This window comes from Nerophis ophidion, linkage group LG13 (assembly GCF_033978795.1).
Source record: "Nerophis ophidion isolate RoL-2023_Sa linkage group LG13, RoL_Noph_v1.0, whole genome shotgun sequence".
In the NCBI taxonomy this organism is placed as follows: Eukaryota; Metazoa; Chordata; class Actinopteri; order Syngnathiformes; family Syngnathidae; genus Nerophis; species Nerophis ophidion.
The window spans coordinates 53,026,009-53,045,522 of NC_084623.1; the positions used below are offsets into that span (position 1 = coordinate 53,026,009).

Sequence of the window (19,514 nt, forward strand, 5' to 3'; positions counted from 1 at the left end):
GTGCTTGTGCTATGTTGCTTGCTAGTACTGTGCAATGTTCTGCCAGGTCTATGCTATTTTTCTACCAGGTTTGTGCTATGTTTCTGCCAGGCTTGTGCTATCTTTCTCCTAAGTTTGTGCTATGTTGCCACTAGGTTTGTGCTATGTTTCTGCCAGGTTTGTTCCATGTTTCTTGCTTAATGGTGCTATGTTTCTGCTAAGTCTGTGCTATGTTTCAGCTAGGTTTTTGCTTTTTTTCTTCCAGGTTTGTGCTATGTTTCTTCTAGGTTTGTGCTATGTTGCTGCTAGGTTTGTGCTACGTTTCTGCTAGGTTTATGCTATGTTTCTGCCAGGTTTGTACTATGTTTCTTCTAGGTTTGTGCTATGTTGCTGCTAGGTTTGTGCTGCGTTTCTGCTAGGTTTATGCTATGTCTCTGCCAGGTTTGTACTATGTTTCTGCTAGGTTTGTGCAATGTTTCAACTGGGTTTGTGCTATGTTTCTTTCTAGTTCTGTGTTACGTTTCTGCTAGGCCTGCGCTGTGTTTCAACTAGGTTTATGCTATGTTTATGCCAGATTTGTGCTGTCTCTGCCAGGTTTGTGCTATATTTCTGCTATGTTTGTGCTGGGTTTGTGCTATGTTTCAGCTAGATTTGTGGTTGGACTATGCTATGTTTCAGCTAGATTTGTGCTAGGACTTTGTTGGGTTTGAGCTAAGTCTGATTGGTTGGGCGGCTGGTTGAAGTTTATTTAGGGTTAAGGTTAGGGTTACATCACGTACTTTAAATGTGTTTATTTTTGTTTAGAACATATCCGAAAAGGAGCAGGACGAAGCAAGGCTTAATCCTACCCCCTTTTCATTTCATGGCAATTAGTAACACTTTTGTCGTATTGTTGTACATTTTTGGGTAGCAGGTTAAAGGTGGCTTTGTATGCACAAATTTTAGCTGTCTGCTAACGCACCAAATAATTGAGTTTCAGTATTTTGGATTCAATAAATAAAGGGTTTTGTATGTTCTCTATGACCAACATTACGTATTATTCTAACTGATCTCTTTTGTAACACAGTTAGTGAATGAAGCAAGTTGTTGTTGTTATTTCCCCATATTTCTACACAACAACTAAGATATGGCAACACTAGCAAGCAGTAGACAATATGGAGTAATTTTTTGTCTAAAACAGGGGTGTCAAACGTAAGGCCCGAGGGTCGGATCAGGCCCACGGACAGGGATGAGTTTACTAAGTCTAAAAATGAACCTGAAATATTTGAATGAAAGAAACTGCTGTTCTAAATGTGTCCACTGGATGTCGCAACAGCAATATCAATTCTTTGTATCTTTGTAGATCAGGGTTCGGCAACCTTTACCACTCAAAGAGCCATTTTGACCCGTTTCACAAAGTAGAGAACACAATGGGAGCCACATAATTCTTTTGAAATTTAGAATGAAATAATACTGCATACAGAGTTTTTTTTTTTGCTTTGTACTATGTATAAACTTGGGGTCTCAGACACGCGGCCCGCACCTTAATATGAAAATGTTATGTTATGTTATGTTTCATATGAATGCCGCTTGACAGCGTCACACCTGCCCACCCTCCCAATTTTCCCGGGAGACTCCCGAATTTCAGAGTAATTTTTCTCTCTAATGTAGGCTGGTGTTCACCCAGTGAACAATAATAAGGGCGTACAATGATGGCACTACCGCTAGCGCCCTCTACAGCTTGTACAAATAGCTCGCCAGCCCAAAGAATTGTTTGACGAGGCTATTGCAGACACACGTAAGAGACTGCAAGGCATGCTTATTCAACAGCAATCCAGGTCACACTGAGGGTAGCCGTTTAAACAACTTTAGCACTCTTACTAGTATGCGCCACACTGTGAACCCACACCAAACAAGTATGACAAACACATTTCAGGAGAACATCCGCACTATAACACAACATAAATACAACAGAACAAATACCCAAAATCCCATGTATCCCTGACTCTTCCAGGCTACATTATACATCCAGCTACGCGCAACCCAACAACGCCCCCAACCCCTCCCCACCCCCTCCGTGCATCGGTTGAGGTGGGCGGGGCTGGGTGTATAATGTAGCCTGGAATACTCAGGGATACATGGGATTCTGGGTATTTGTTCTGTCGTGTTTATGTTGTGTTATAGTGCGGATGTTCTCCTGAAATGTGTTTGTCATTCCTGTTTGGTGTGGTTTCACTTTAGTTTCGGCGGTGGCTCTTTGTTGTTAAGGCGACCGCCTTAACAACAATGCGCTGCGGGAAACCCTGGTATATATGTGTGTGTATGTATATATATATATATATATGTATGTATGTATATACAATAAATATAATACGGCCCGCGAGTCAAAAAGTTTTGGGGACCCATGTGTTAGATCCATAAACACTGGAGCTGCACACTGTTTACCATCCATTGCGGTGGTAATCCCCTCCGTTATTTTTTGGGGCAGTTTTGTGACGTGAAAATTATCGATTGTGCCGCAATAATATTTGATTCAATCACAGATTTTCCGTCTCTGACACACATTAATTAATGTTCTACATCTTTAATGCAGAATCCAGCTTTAATTACAAAGAGAATTGTCTTGAGTTAATAGCTCCTGTTGTTATAAAAGTCACAAAGTGAAATCCCTGCTCGCCGCTTTAGTCCTAATCTTTTTTTCACGGCACACTTTCATGCCACACAATTGCTTCTTCAAGCAAAGATCCACCTCCCATTCACCTTCATCCAGCCGCTCGTTTGTCTTGCAAAGAGTCATTGTGAAGTGTTTCTCACACAGTTTGCATACTGAGCGATCCGCCATGAAGGCCAGAGACGGGCTTTTATATGCTTGAACACTCGCAGCCATTATAAAAGTCATTTGACGATGCACATATGTGGGAAGGGGAGACGTACCATCAATCATTCTGCCGCCCCTTTCGTGGTTCTTTCCGCTTTCAAAGCCCATTTTCACTCTTCTATTTGACCTTTGCACCCTGTGTGACCACACCAGCCACTAAGCATGTTTTTGGGTATTTTTTTCCCCTTCTTTCCATCCTGGATAAGAATGGAGCACAAGTGGAGGATGGGGGTAGCAGGAAGAACGGCAGGGAGTGGCAATGACCCAGATAACGCAATGAAATCAATCACGCTGCTTCTTCTAGGCCCTTTTGAGCGTTTGTGTATTTCAAATTAAAAGCTTCTTTTCGGTCTATCTGTGTTTCAACACATTTTGAATTCAATATTGAAAACGACTGTTATAACATGTGGTTTCACACCTCCTTTAGTCCCAGGAGAATGCATGGGGTCATGTCATCTCCTGCAGAAGTTATGGCATATATGACCTTGCTGATGCATAATTCATGAGTCATCTAATAACACACACACACACACACACACACACACACACACACACACACACACACACACACACACACACACACACACACACACACTTTAAACCCATGTGTGTAAAAGACCCCCCTTTTCTATCGTTACATTCATTCCCAATTCATTGATTAGGGCAGGAACACACTTATGCATGGTCATAAATTCTCAGCAGACAGCTTTCACGCCCTTTTGACAGCCGGTCTCTTTGGCGCATGCGCACAACACCAGCCGCTGAGCCCAGGAGTGTCAAGTCAACCGGATTCCGGGACAGGTTGGATGAGTCGCATTTCAAAATGAAAGCGCCGATTTTGACCCATCATTGGAGTGACTTTACTGTAATTAGCAGGATGGTGTAATGCGGGGGTCAGCAACCTTGCGGCTCTAGAGCATTTAGCTCCGTGGAGCTTTTTTTTAACAATGTATGAAAATAAAAAAAGATGGGGGAAAACTACATTTTTTGTTTTAATATGGTTTCCGTAGAAGGAAAAACATGACACAAACTTTCCTATTTGCTACAAATCCCGCTGTTTATATCAAACATGATTCTCTGATGAGAGGATTTGTCAAGCGCCGCTTTGTCCTACTAATTTCCGCGTCTTGAACCCACCATAGTTTGTTTACATTTACAACGCTGCCACTCCTTCTGGGTCTTATTTTGTCCACCAAACGTTTTATGCGGTGGGTTAGTGCACTAAAGAGAGGTTTGTTGATGTTATTGACTTGTGTGAAGTGCTAATCAGGAATATTTAGTCACTGCATGACTGCCAGACAATTGATGCTAACATGCTATTTAGGCTAGCTTTATGTAAATATTGCATCATTATGTATCGTTTGTAGGTATATTTAAGCTTATTTACCTTACTTTACGTATGTCCTTTGTGTATTAAATTTATATTTGCATGTCTTATGACATACTATCTGTAGGTCATGTTGGCTGCTTTTCAGATAATTGTTTGTGTGCCATGTTGTTCCAGACCCCAGAAAAAGTTACCTAGCCTGCAAATATTATAATAAATCCATTAAAAGAAGCCTGTCATTTTCTTTCATTTAGACACACACATATTTTCATTTGGCCATTCTGAGCCAGTAATTTCAAGGGGTTATTTCACCCTCTGTTTTGTTAATGTTTTCCAGTATTGTACAAATGTAAATATTATATTCCAAAATTTCTGTCAACATGAAATACGGCACGTTTAGTTCATATTGGCACTGTAATTCGTCCGAGTTTTTTTATTCAAGACTTCTATAGCAAAGATGACTGTGGAGGGGGGCGTGGTCTGCGGGCCTACCACGTAGCGAGGTGTGTAAGGAAACCAGCGGCAGGTGAGTAGATTGCCCAGCTGGGACTCATTATCTAATCCCCTATTGCCTTTATTAGCAGCAGCCGGGAAGAGACACGTTGTTGGAGTTGGAGAGAGAGAAAGACACACACTGGAGAGCATAACAGAGAGCAAGAGAGACTGAGGCTGAAAAGTTGAGTGCGATTGCCACAGAGGGGACTTAATAAAAACCTTATTGAACCCAGAACACCGTGCTCTCGTGCCAGTGTGTGGTGGTCAGGGGAACCCACAGCAGATGAACTGCTGCAATGACTTATTTAAGTAACAGGACTGAAAGTAACATGAGGGATTCCAAACTCCCAATTAGGGCCTCTTTCCTACGAGAAGTGATCCAGTCCACCTGTGAATATCAAACTAAGGGGCCTTATCTTAGTATGTGCTCAAACTGAAGTACCACTGTTTACTCAAACTTGATGGTTTAATTTTTTTCCAAGATGAATATGAACATTCACCAAATGTGAAGTGAAGTGAAATATATTTATATAGCGCTTTTCTCTAGTGACTCAAAGCGCTTTTACTTTGAAGGAAATTTCATTTGCATCCCACGAAAAAATCTATAAATACACAATAACTGTTTAAGTGTGTCAATTAACTCATATACCATGAGTTGATTAACGTGGACCCGGAATTAAACAAGTTGAAAAATGTATTCGGGTGTTATATTTAGTGGTCAATTGTACGTAATATGTACTGTACTGTGCAATCTACTAATAAAAGTTTCAATCATAGTGAAACCCAATATTTAATTTACATTTAAACCAGTGTGGTAAAGTGTCTTGCCCAAGGACACGACAGCAGGATGGCAAAAGTGGGGATCGAACCGGGAACCCTCCAGTTGCTGGCACAGTCTCTCTACCAACTGTAGAAAATGTTATGAGTTAATTAATACACTTCAACAGTTATTGTGTATTTATAGATTATTTCATGGGACGCAAATGAAATTGCCCTCAAAATGTCTTGGAAATTAACAATTGCAATTTAAGAAGATCAAGATAGATCTTGGCCGTAGTGTGTGAATGTGAGTGTGAATGTTATCTATCTGTGTTGGCCCTGCAATGAGGTGGCGACTTGTCCAGGGTGTACCCCGCCTTCCGCCCGATTGTAGCTGAGATAGGCGCCAGTGCCCCCCGCTACCCCAACAGGGAATATGGATGGATGGATGGATGAAGATAGAAATTAGGGCTGCGAATCTTTGGGTGTCCCACGATTCGACTCAAAATCGATTCTTGGTGTCGCGATTCGATTAAATATCGATTTTTTTCGCTTCAACGCGATTCTCGATTCAGAAACAATATTTTTCCGATTCAATACGATTCTGTATTCATTCAATACATAGGATTTCAGCAGGATCTACCCCAGTCTGCTGACCTGCTAGCAGAGTAGCAGATTTTTGTAAAAACCTTTATAGTTGTAAAGGACAATGTTTTATCAACTGATTGCAATAATGTAAATTTGTTTTAACTATTAAACAAACCAAAAATACGACTTATTTTATCTTGGTGAAAACATTGGACACAGTGTGTTGTCAAGCTTATGAGATGCGATGCAAGTGTAAGCCACTGTGACACTATTGTTCTTTTTTTTTTTTTTTATAAATGTCTAATGATAATGTCAATGAGGGATTTTTAAGCACTGCTATGCTGAAATTATAACTAATATTGATACTGTTGTTGATAATATTCATTTTTGTTTCACTACTTTTGGTTTGTTCTGTGTCGTGTTTGTGTCTTCTCTCAATTGCTTTGTTTATTGCAGTTCTGAGTGTTGCTGGGTCAGGTTTGGTTTTGGAATTGCATTTTTATGGTATCGCTGTGTATTGTTTTGTTTGATTGATAACAAAAACAAATAAAAATCGATTAAAAAACATGAACATCGATTCTGAATCGCACAACGTGAGAATCGCGATTCGTATTCGAATCGATTTTTTCCCACACCCCTAATAGATACGCTCATATTTTCGGGTAAGCATTGTTTTATTTTGAAAAAACCCTAGCCGGATCTAGCAGCTCAATTCCGTTCAGCTTGACTATACCGGGGGGGGGGACATCAGCGACCAGACTTAACCTTAAGACTCAAGAGCTTGTTGTAGTTTCTTTTTCCTCTCAAAATGTCCGCTACTCCGCTTTTAGGCACTTTTAGGTAACTGTGGTGTGAGCAGGTGGAGGCAGGATGGCGCTGGTCACCGTCCAGCGGTCGCCGACGCCGAGCACTACCTCCAGCCCGTGTGTGTCGGTGAGTATCGGTCAAGTGTTTGTGACATCTGGCGGTAAGCTCGCCCACTGTCTTCCCTTTTAATGCTGACAGTGCACGTATAAACAATTGTTTAAATTACTATAAAAAAATATTTTACTGTAGAAATTTAGTTGTGTTTCATTAGCAGAAGGCTATACTTATTTCCTGCTGATGTGTGTGTGCCTCACAGTGAATAGTTTTTAAAATATACTTTAGTGTCAGCTGTGAATGTGAGTAACTGTTGTCTGTCTATCCGTGTTGGCCCTGCGATGAGGTGGCGACTTGTCCAGTATGTAACCCGCCTTCCGCCCGATTGTAGCTGAGATAGGCACCAGTGCCCCCAAAGGGAATAAGCGGTAGAAAATGGATGGCATTAGTGTCAGCATCACTTCTGCTTCATTGACCTCCATTATGGCGACTTAGTGAGAGTGACAGTGAGGAGGCTGGAGCTTGCCCTGAAAGCCGGTTAGTGTGACAGGCCTGTCAGACCCCGTTGGACCTTTCATGGGCCCTCTTATCTTATATTCCACGCCTCCAACATGCTGACACACTGTGAGACTGTGGCTGGCATAGATACAATTGCAATGTAAAGCCTCTTAGGCCCCTTCTACAGTTTCCAACCCTCCTGAAATTCAGCGCCTCTCCCGAAAACCTCCCGGCACAAATTTTCTCCCGAAAATCTCCCGAAATTCAGGCGGACCCGAGTGACGTGTCGACAGCCTGTTTTCATGTCCCCTTTCCCACAATACAGAGTGCCTGCCCAATGACGTTATAACTGTAGAATGATCGAGGGCGAGTTCTTGGTTTCTTATGTGGGTTTATTGTTAGGCAGTCTCATTAACGTCCTCCCAGCGCGGAAACAACACACAACAACAGCAGTCACGTTTTCGTCTACCGTAAAGTAGTTTGTCTGCCGTAAACAGCAATGTTGTGACACTCTTAAACAGGACAATGCTGCCATCTACTGTGCATGCATATGTGACAATAACATCTACGGCTTTTAGAGCAGTGGTTCTTAACCTTTTTTTAGAGACGTACCCCCTGTGAACATTTTTTTTAATTCAAGTACCCCTTAATCAGAGCAAAGCATTTTTGGTTGAAAAAAAAGATAAAGAAGTAAAATACAGCACTATGTCATCAGTTTCTGATTTGTTAAATTGTATAACAGTGCAAAATATTGCTCATTTGTAGTGGTCTTTCTTGAACTATTTGGAAAAAAAGATATGAAAATAACTAAAAACTTGTTGAAAAATAAACAAAAGTGATTCAATTATAAATAAAGATTTCTACAAATATTGCGATGGGTTGGCGACTTGTCCAGGGTGTACCCCGCCTTCCGCCCGATTGTAGCTGAGATAGGCACCAGCGCGCCCGCGACCCCAAAGGGAATAAGCGGTAGGAAATGGATGGATGGATGGATGGATAGCTGTAAATATACTCCTCCCCCCTTAACCACGCCCCCAATAACGCCCCGCCCCCAACAATGCTCCTCGCCCAAAACCCCGACCACGCCCCCCACCCCCACTTCCCGAAATCGGAGTTCTCGAGGTTGGCAAGTATGCTACACTAAGCCGGCTAAGGTTATCCAGGGTAAATCACACCTAACTTTATCCTTGTCCACACACACACAATTTTTGTTTAAGACCCCCCTGTTCCCTTCTGTCAGCCGGTGCAGCGCGACCTAATGTGCATGCACGTGTATTGCGCACGTCATAGTCACTTCTGGTTTTTGTGTGCACGTTTTTAAATTTAACTTATCGGTACAATATCCAATGTTGTGGTATTTTATTAACTGGAATCCAGTGTGCTTTGGGGCCCTATTGTAGTTCATCACACCTGAGACATCACAAATCAATCAAATCTTTAATAAACAAGTGAAATCAATCAAATCTTTAATAAACAAGTGAAAGTACACAGCCCCGAGATGAGGTGGCGACTTGTCCAGGGTGTACACTGCTTTCCGCCCGAATACGGCTGAGATAGGCTCCAGCAACCCTCCAAAAATGGAGGGATGGATGAAAGTACACATTGTGAATAAGAACATTTTACAACAATCAAACTAGGGATCTAGATATCTGGTCAGGACACTCCTCACTCTTTTGCCTTTTCCTTCATTGTCAATTCATTTTTGGTGACTTTATATACTCTGGACCTAGACGTTGAGTCCGCGACATACATGGCGGACAATAACTGATACAGTCTGCTTTGCCAGTCCAAATGCATTCGCTGTTTTCCGTAGTTTTCCCTCGACGGCCAGGTAATTCAAAGAACACGCTGCCTTTTTTGAATCACATCCACGGGAGCCCGCATTCTCGTTGACGCTCCTTCGACAAATGGACAAAGTTTTTTGCTAAGTAGAATCCCAGCTGACCTCGACATTTGAAAGTTGTCTTGCCGTCTGAGAAGTGTTGTATCCGAAATAGCTGCAATCGCTTTCTCTTTAGGTATTCATGTGTGATTTCCACAAGCGCCTGTACAGACAGAAGGAGAAACATGGCATGTTTGAATGACTCGCCTTCATATTTCCAGTGGTTAGCTCCGAGTTACGAAACTGCTATATTATGAAGCCGGTTGTGGTGCATTATTTCTGACGTCACTTCTTGTGTGGGGTGCGGTCTTTCTGGCATCACTTCCTTTCCGAACTCAGTTTGTAAACGATCAATTAGTCCATACAAAGCCAAGAACGGGAGAGTCAAGAAATACACGGCGCATTTATACCCGTGTAATAAAATTATCCGGGGAGAGGTACCTTAAACGGTGATTTAGTGTAGCTGAAACGGGGCTTAGGCTAAATAATTATTCATTGAAAGGGTTATCCGTCTTAGTGTAGACATAGCCTATGGCTGGACGGATGTGGGTGAGTTGGGGCTGCAAAGTGTGGTCTCTGGGTGGACTGGGGACAAACATAGAAAAGGGAACTTAATCTGTATACCGGGGATCGGCAACCTAAAATGTTGAAAGATCCATATTGGACGAAAAATACAAAAAACAAATCCGTCTGGAGCCGCAAAAAATGAAAAGCCATATATAAGTGTTATAATGAAGGCAGCACATGACGTAAGTGACTATATTAGCCTTAATAACCTACTATCAAAATGACTATATGTCGCAGGCTGAAGAAAATATTCGTTGACAGAAATGTTGAAATGTAATATTTATTCTACATATTTTTACAACATTACAAACCATGAGTCAATCAGAGGCTACTCAGAAGGTGAGATAACTCCTGGATGGGTTTTAATGGCTAAAAGTATAGATGTGTGTGTCCAAATTAAAGGAAACGGCAGGCTTTTTTCTTTTAATGGATTTATTACAATCTTCAGAACGCTAGGTAATGTTTGCTGTGGTCTGGAACAACATGGCACACAAACAAGTACTTTGAGAAATGCAACCAATATTACGTACAGATAATGTGTCATGAGACATGCAAAACTAAATTATATACAGAGGATATGAGGATATTAAATGAGTTCAAATATAGCTACAAATGAGGTAAAATGATGCAATATGTACATACAGCTAGCCTAAATAGCATGTTAGCATTGATTAGCTTGGAGTCATGCACTGACCAAATATGCCTGATTAGCACTCAAACAAGTCGATAACATCAACAAAGCGCACCTTTGTGCATTCACGCACAGTATCCAACATTTGGTGGACAAAATGAGACAAAGAAGGAGTGTAAGATTTTACATGTAAACAAACTGTTTCTCATAGTCAACCATGCTGAGTTCAACAACGGCCAAAATTAGTAGGACAAAACGATGTTCACCAAATACTCTCATGAGTAAAGCATACACAAACATTTTAAATAGTGGGCTTTTGGGAAGGTTTTGTTGAATGCAACATGTTTGTTCTCAAACAAAAAAACATACTGAAACAAAAACAAAAAATGTTCCCCCATCTTTTTCCATTTTCAATCTTGTTTTAAAAATGCTCCTGGGAGCCAATAGGGCAGCACTAAAGAGCCCCGGGTTGCTGACCAATGCCCTATACCTATTAACATTGATTAATTTTCATGCCCTATATTTGTTGCGTGATCAGTCAAAGATGTGACTGCTTTTCATCTAAAATCCAAAACAAAGTTGTCCCAAACAAGTCTCTTAAAGGGGCTGTTGGCAACTTGCTCACAATAACATTTTTCAAGTAAAAATATAACAAGCGGCTAGCTTTTGTTACCATTCATGGTTAAACAGAACATGTACATGTCAAAACTGTTCATTTTTTTTTTTTTCACAAAAACTAAGTTTGTGTAGTAAATTATTTTACTGGCCCGGATAAAATTATTCATGTTAACGGTAGTCACTCAGCCGGTCTGGTAAAAACGTACGTGCACACATACAAAAGTAGTCCTAGAGAAGCAATAAACAATTTGCAGTCATGTTGTTGTTATGATAGAATATACTGTACATTCAATGACAGCTAACGCTAGCTATCCAAATCGCTATGATTACCCAATAGCACCGAAAGCTAACACGCGTGCATGTGTTGTGTACGTACGCATCATAGAAGACGGGACAGGGCGGGATATAACGCTAGAATTACATTGGAAATTACCGCCCTCTAAGCATCTGTGTAAATGTTGTTAAAAGCCCTTTTAACCGGTTCAACGGTTCAGGTTTTATATACATGCTCTAAGTATACAATGTATATGTAGTGGAGTGACAGGCACATTTATAATAATATTTAATACTATGCATTTTTGCTTATTTTGAGAATGTGGGGCGCATTAATTTAAAAAATTAATCACAAGGTTCGCCTTTTTTTTTCAACATCATCACTGATTATTACTCACTGCAAACTACATGACAACATCACTTACTGTACAAGGTCTGCTGTCATTAGGATGCCGACTGCTTGGATGTTTGTATATTCATATTTAGATTAAGAATGTTACTTATAAAACTTGCGAAGAAAAGATGGGGGTGGACCTATGTGTCTTTTCATGTCTTTCTTGCCATTTCTGGGTCTAAATTGGCTGTCAAAGTGTATCAACTTGTCGTAATCCATCCTCATCCTTTTTCTACCCAGGTGAGATGCGCGATTTATGATCTAGAATGAAGTTTGACACGCAAGGCAATAAGAAAGCAGTTTTCCAGTCGATCATGTCAACATTGGCTCACAAGCTCATGATCCCGGCGCCGTTATAAAAAGTTTGTCTGCGTTAGCGCTTATAATGACAATATCACTAATGCTTGGTTCATACTCCAGGCGGGCAACATGTAAATAGAGTACTGTTGGCACTATTTGGATGGTTATTGATTGGGTTTTATGGGCAAAATAGAAGACCTCCCATTGGCTTCTCTTTACATTTTTTTTTACAAATTACAATGCATTGAAAAAAAGTTAATCCATTGTCAAGTCTTTCATAATTATTGTGAATTATAGGCAAAATTTAAAAAAAAGTGTGCTCCCCTTTAAAAACCACGTTCGACAACCAATTTAAGTTTGTAAATAGAGGTTATCCTGTATGTTATGGATAATCCGCTGTTGTTATCGTTGGGATAAATGTCACAGGTTGTGCAAATTCCAAAAGGCTTGTTTGGCGGAAGTACGAAGCGAGGCAAGATTCTTTTTTAAATATCTCCGCCAAGCCTCCACGGTTTTATTACAAATATTTGACACTTAGGCAGATTCTGAATACAACAAAACTAGGTTTTGTCATAATAGCTCCCCTTTAACAACACACAACTGAGCCAAATCGCTGCACATTTAAATTCACAAGCTGACTGTAATTAAATAAAGTAACTTCAGTCTATGGTTCTTGAGCAGTTTATAGTCCTAAAGTGCAAAACACTTACTGAGAGTGTACAGCGGTTCCATTAATGCAATGTTTATTTATCACACATTTTTTGCAGCGTTGCCATATGCAAACTTTGGAGTGGTTTTCCATGAAAAAATACAAAATAAAAAGATGATGAATATATTTTACCCAATATTTCACCTTCCTACTCTCCGCCCTCACCTTTGCCCTTGCTTTTCTATCGCTTGGGTGTTTATCTTCCGAAATATTGACCCACCCATCTCACATTACTTGCTTTTAGCACAGCAGGGAGCGGCCACCCCCTGTGTGCAGTAATCTGCCTAGCAGCCCACCGACTTCTCTCTTCTGATTGGCTATGAGGCCACTCCCTAGACATGTATGCAGCGGATGTAACCATAGAGATGAGGTTATGCATCACGCCCTATTCCTATGCCGTATGTGTATAATGAAAAATGGAATGATTAGCGGGGGGCCTGCACATTACGGGTGTCAGTAGTGGTGTGTTGTTTGCTAAGCAGTGTGTGTGTGTCCTTACATACTTCCTAAAAGGAGGCAATACTGAAGATGCTGAGGCTGGCAGCTGTCCCATCAGATGCTCACATCTGGGAACCACAGGGTGAAAATTCCATCCTCTTCCACCTGTTTCATCCGCCATTATTTAACAGTTCGCAAGCGCAGCCTTTGCCATCCCAGCGTAATTTGGACATTGTGTCCAACCACGACAGATTGATGCCGAAGAGAAAGTTCCTGAGTTTTGGAAGGGATTAGAAAAGGGATTAAAATGTTTGTGTATGTGGTGGACTGGTTGCAGTGGTGGGGGAGGATAATTGCATTTTTTTTTTTGGAAGGGGGAAAGAATAGCAGAGTGGCGAGTATGGACAGGCTGTTTAAGCTGTATCCTTCTGCCTGGAGTCCAATTTTTGCTATTAAAGTAATTTCAATTAATTGTACCGGCCTCTCAGCGTGTGATGCAAGCATCCATTACAGTCTGCGTGGGACACTGGGTTCTCTCCAGCTGATGATGCACTAACGACGTACTTCTGCTACTTCTAGGAGTCTGGCAGTGGTGAGGATGACTGTCGCTCCCAGGCCAGAAGGTGAGACCACTTCCTGTTTAGTCACACACTCTCATGTCCCTCCCCTGGTTCTTCTCTGGAGGCTGCAGGTTGGGATGTGCGCCACTAGGGGGAGTGTGCTTATTAATATTCTGACAGTTGCAACTGCACTTGATATACATTGATCACAGTTCTCCCAAAGTCCGTACTTTAATCCCAAAATCTTCTATATAATGCTGATATTCAAATAAGATTTGTGTCTTTGTACCACTTAGATGAATGAATGAATCAAGTTCATATTGTTGTGCGATCTAATTTGGAGATCAATTTAGAAGTTACACAACAAACAATAATAAAAATGAGGACAAGGATCTATGCAAAGCCAACAGATAAAATAATAATGAAATGTTGGCTTTCAAGAAGATTGCATAAACTATTGATGTCATAATTTTTTGTCAGTGTTTTCGGTGTGGGGTGGCTCAGATGGTAGATCGGCTGACCCAGAAACATGAAAGTTCCAGGATAAAATCTATCTTTTGCCTAGAGGTGGGGGAAATTCAGATATGGTCGATTATAAAATCGATTAGTAAACGTCAATAATCAATGTATTTTTTGTAAATAAAGTAATGCAGACAGTTCTCAAATGTGGCTGACTGCAGAGAGCCACCTCCCTAAGAGATCCGACCTGTTCCTTTTATTTTAGGGTACTTACCGTATTTTTCGGAGTACAAGTCTCTCCGAAGTATAAGTCGCACCTGCGGAAAATGCTTAATAAATAAGGAGAGAAACATATATACGTCGCACTGGAGTATAAGACGCATTTTGGGGGGAAATTTATTTGATAAAACCCAACACCAAGAATAGACATTTGAAAGGCAATTTAAAATAAATAAAGAATATTGAACAACAGGCTGAATAAGTGTACGTTATACGACGCATAAATAACCAACTGAGAACGTGCCTGGTATGTTAACGTAACATATTATGGTAAGAGTCATTCAAATAAGTATAACATATAGAACATGCTATATGTTTACCAAACAATGTGTCACTCCTAATCGCTAAATCCCATGAAATCTAATACGTCTAGTCCGTTACGTGAATGAGCTAAATAATATTATTTGATATTTTACGGTAATGTGTTAATAATTTCACACATAAGTCGCTCTTGAGGATAAGTCGCACCCCTGGCCAAACTATGAAAAAAAACAGCGACTTATAGTCCGAAAAATACGATATGTTCCAGTTTTGCATACATTTCTATTAATTTAATGAATGTGATAGGATTTTTTTTTGTTAAAAATGCACTGTTTTTAAAAGTTGCAAGTGATAAACGCTTTTTAGTGGAATTAAAAGAAATGTAAAACTGCATGAATAAAAAAAAAAAGTCATTGAAAATTAAAACGCATTGATATAATTTTAACTTGGGCTTCACGGTGGTAGAGGGGTTAGTGCGTCTGCCTCACAATACGAAGGTCCTGCAGTCCTGGGTTCAAATCCAGCCTCGGGATCTACCTGTGTGGAGTTTGCATGTTCTCCCCGTGAATGCGTGGGTTCCCTCCGGGTACTCCGGTTTCCTCCCACTTCCAAAGACATGCACCTGGGGATAGGTTGATTGGCAACACTAAATTGGCCCTAGTGTGTGAATGTGAGTGTGAATGTAGTCTGTCTATCTGTGTTGGCCCAGCGATGAGATGGCGACTTGTCCAAGGTGTACCCCGCCTTCCACCCGATTGTAGCTGAGATAGGCGCCAGCGCCCCCCGCAACCCAAAAAAAGGGAATAAGCGGTAGAAAATGGATGGATAATTATAACTTTTAATTTCATTTTTAATCGAATCTTAGCTCCCGAATCCTAATCGGAATCGAATCGTGCCGTGGCCTAAGATTTCCACCTTTACTAATAACTCGGGCTGTACGATTATGGCTAAAATAATAATGAATATTAGTTTGGTTGATTTAAATTGTAATTATGATTCATATTTTTTGTAACACCAAAACTCCATTTCGAATAAAGTTTAAAAACATCTGCATATTGATTAGCAATTAATATACCACAACAAGTAAAATTAAAATAATAATAATAATAGCAATAACAAACGTTTAAATAACATCCATCCATCCATCCATTTTCTACCGCTTATTCCCTTTCGGGGTCGCGGGGGGCGCTGGCGCCTATCTCAGCTACAATCGGGCGGAAGGCGGGGTACACCCTGGACAAGTCGCCACCTCATCACAGGGCCAACACAGACAGACAGACAACATTCACACTCACATTTACACACTAGGGCCAATTTACTGTTGCCAATCAACCTATCCCCATATTTGGACAATTTTTACCAGTATTTTAGGCTAAAGCATAATACTTGTGGAAATGTATCGGTAAGTGCTTTAAGTACATTATGCTTGTGCAAGGTACTTTTTTGAAACTTTTTTTTTGGTAACGCAGTCAGACCAGATGTGGAACACTGTCCTATTATTCTGAAGGAGGAAGTGTGTTGTGCTGTAGTTTCCTCATCTTGACGAGTATAGAGGTGACTCACTTGAGGCTGTTAAAAAAAAAAAAAAAGAGAGCGCCTCTCAAATTGCGATCGCTGTTTTTCCATTAATGTTACATCGATGATGTCGTTCACAAAAACACAAGCAGATAAGATGTGTTGTGGGTGTATGGATTGCTTTTGTTTGCTTTGTAGTTTAGGCGCCGTTTCAAGGGACAGTCTCAACATTGTTTAGTCCAGGACGAGGCTGTTAAGTGTGTCGGGTATTATTGAGCGCTACCGGACACATTATTCTCCAAAACGAATGTTTCTTTTCCTCACAATGACCAAATTTTCCTTGCCGGTTCATTTATGTAAATTTAGAGATTATTGATTAGAACTACTGCGATGAGGTGGCGACTTGTCCAGGGTGTACCCTGCCTTCCACCCGATTGTAGCTGAGATAGGCACCAGCGCCCTCCGCGACCCCAAAGGGAATAAGCGGTAGGAAATGGATGAATGGATGGATGATTAGAACTACCCGTGTTGTTTCAAATAAAAAGTAGCAACCATGGTGACATTCCAAACTTCTTGTAGATGTTTCATCGTCACAAGCTCCGAAATTTGCATGCATGGTTTGCGGCCCATTTATTTATTTATTTTTTTAAAGATTATTTTATTTTCATGATTTGACTAATTGTCCAGCCCGACTTGTTACTGCAAGACACATCACCCACCTTGCACTAATTGCTACCCACACTTGTGTAAATGTGGCTGAAATTTACATACCGGTAATGGGTTTTCTCAATATAAAGCGCTTTATGCCCCTTGAGGAAAAGGGCTAGATAAATATATTTAATTTCATTTAACTCTAACACCTCACTTGTGTACAAACTTCAACTTCATTGACAAATGATCAAGGGGTCGTTTAACATTTTTAAAGGTTATGCAAGTATAAAAATAAGTTAACTGTTGTAAGATGTCAAATCCACCAAGCATTCTTAACGTGCATAGTAGATCTTAAGAAAAGTGTCGAGGCACTGCTGGGATTTTTACACATTAGGGATCTAACGATATGAAACTTTGTGACTTGTTGTGACCAAAATTATCACGGTATAATTATTATCACGGTATTGTTGAATGTGGTCAAAAAATACTTAAACACACTAAAATATTTTAGGAAATTTCTTTTAAAAAAAATACTTAAAAAAAATAAACACACAATATACTTTCTTGGCAGAAAAAAACATTGAACCTTTTTTGGTGTTTAAATATGTTAATCTCTTTCTGTTTCGATTTCTAAAAGTCTTAAAATCATTATTATAATTTTTTTTACATTTCCCAATGTGTATTAATATTGTTCTACTTGTAAAGTTGTTCCCATTATTAACACTCTGTGTCACTTAAGCCAGCAGAGAATGAAAAAGTCTCGCAAGAAATGTCGACATCAAGCATGACGTCTTTTGTGACGGCAGTCCATCTTTTGAAATTTGTCCTAAAATAATTTTAAAAAAAAAGCAAAACACATGCCCAGACTTATTGCTTTGGTTTGCTGAAAAGAGGTTGCACGACAATGGTAGATCTTTTTAAAAAGGAGACATATAACAAATATTTTTAGTACCATCCTTTTCTTTTGACTACTATATTTATCGATGTATGCGGATCTGCTTTTTATAAACGGTGCCTTTGGACTATTCCGTTAAACTTGTTTGGTGTGTTTTTCTGTTAAATACATTGTAGTTTTGTAACATTTTAACACTATCCGAACTGTTTTCCATGCCTTGGGCGTGTTTTTAAGTAATAGAAAAGAATAGACGTATTCAAATTGATTGCAGCGACTCGTCAGTTTTGCAGATTAGCCTATTGTTTTTTGGTCGGTGTCTTTTTTTTTAAATCCAAACAGAGGAGTTACTCACCCCTTTTTTTAGTACCAATTCCTCTTCGAACTTTGTTAGCTTAGCTTCCATTTTGCTTTCCGTTCTGCTACAATGTTGACATGTTCCCACTGTCTCTCGCTGCAAAGTTCTTTCAAGCGATGTCAAAATGCTCCCACAAAGTAGCAGTGTTACTGCAGTTCCATTATCCGCAGCCCAGACGTTTATGTTATTGCATGGATAAGGGGTTCTTAACCTTTTTGGCCTCAGAGCCCCACTGAAATATTAACACTAAATGAGTAATATTGTTTTTGATTTTAATAATATTAAATAATTATATCTAACCTACTGTATATAAGCAGTTTACAACCTTGTTAAATTATATGAAAGTGTGTTAATCACACAGATTGTTTATTTAACACGTAAACCGTAGGCTTAGATCAGGGTGATTACAAAAATAAGTACTAACCAAATATACTGCATAAGAAAGGACTCATAAATAATAGCCAAAACATATATTTATATACAGTGTTGTGCTAAAATAAATAAATTAAATTAATAATATATATTTCATTTAAATAAACTGTAAATAAAATTAAAGTGCAAATCAAAATATAGCTTCACAAATTTAGTCATAGGTATTGCGCTTATGAAACTTCTTGATGACTTTAGTTCCAGATTGCTTATGTTTGTTTGATATGGTCATTACTGCCACAGGTAGCGAAACGGTGTATTACAACTGAGTCCCGCTGCGGCCCCTGCGGACCACCGCTGAGAAACAGATTTTTTGGCGGACCACTCGGGGGTGCTCACAACCTGGTCCTGGCCCTGGCCCTATGGTTAAGTAACGGTGGTATAAACAGTAAGAGTTTTTGCGTAAGATCGACATTTTTATGTCGCTTTGCAATATATATTGTAATATCGCAGGACACTAGCGTACACCATGACTGGTTTTAATGTCTGTTTCACCCAGCAGTTTATTTTATTTTATTTTTTTAGGAGATTAAGTCTCAGAATAGATCAATTATGTCTTTGTGAATATTGTCGTCAATGTCTGATCCTGATGCCGCAGGCTCGGACTTGATATGCATGATGGTAGAATAGAACATTTTTTTTTTAGGTTTGTATCTGCATGCATGTATCAGGAAGGAAGTCATGATTCACTCGGTTTGATTTTGCTGTTGAGTAACAGAGCTGAGCCACAAGCCTGAACAGATTATGAGCAGACAATAGGTGGGAGAAACTCAAACATAAAGGCTGCATGGTTTGCGTCAGATGGGCAACTGTTGAATTGTCTTCATTGTACACAATGGTTCTTGAAGCTCACATTGTGTACATCTTGTGTCTATGGGAATAGCAGCACACAGCCATGAAACGCAGCACGCATACAGTATATTGTAGTTAGTAT

The 19,514-nt window shown here is 39.9% G+C and overlaps 1 protein-coding gene across 1 annotated transcript in view; it reads left to right on the forward strand.

Annotated features, from left to right (window-relative positions):
- The first annotated feature begins 6,767 nt into the window (after window positions 1–6,767).
- LOC133564728 (protein phosphatase Slingshot homolog 2-like) overlaps window positions 6,768–19,514 on the forward strand; it is a 62,747-nt gene continuing 50,000 nt past the window's right edge. The window contains exons 1-2 of the mRNA XM_061919210.1: window positions 6,768–6,938; window positions 13,756–13,799. Of these exons, the coding sequence (XP_061775194.1) occupies window positions 6,876–6,938; window positions 13,756–13,799 (107 nt within the window). The 5' untranslated portion in view covers window positions 6,768–6,875. The remainder of the gene's footprint in view (window positions 6,939–13,755; window positions 13,800–19,514) is intronic.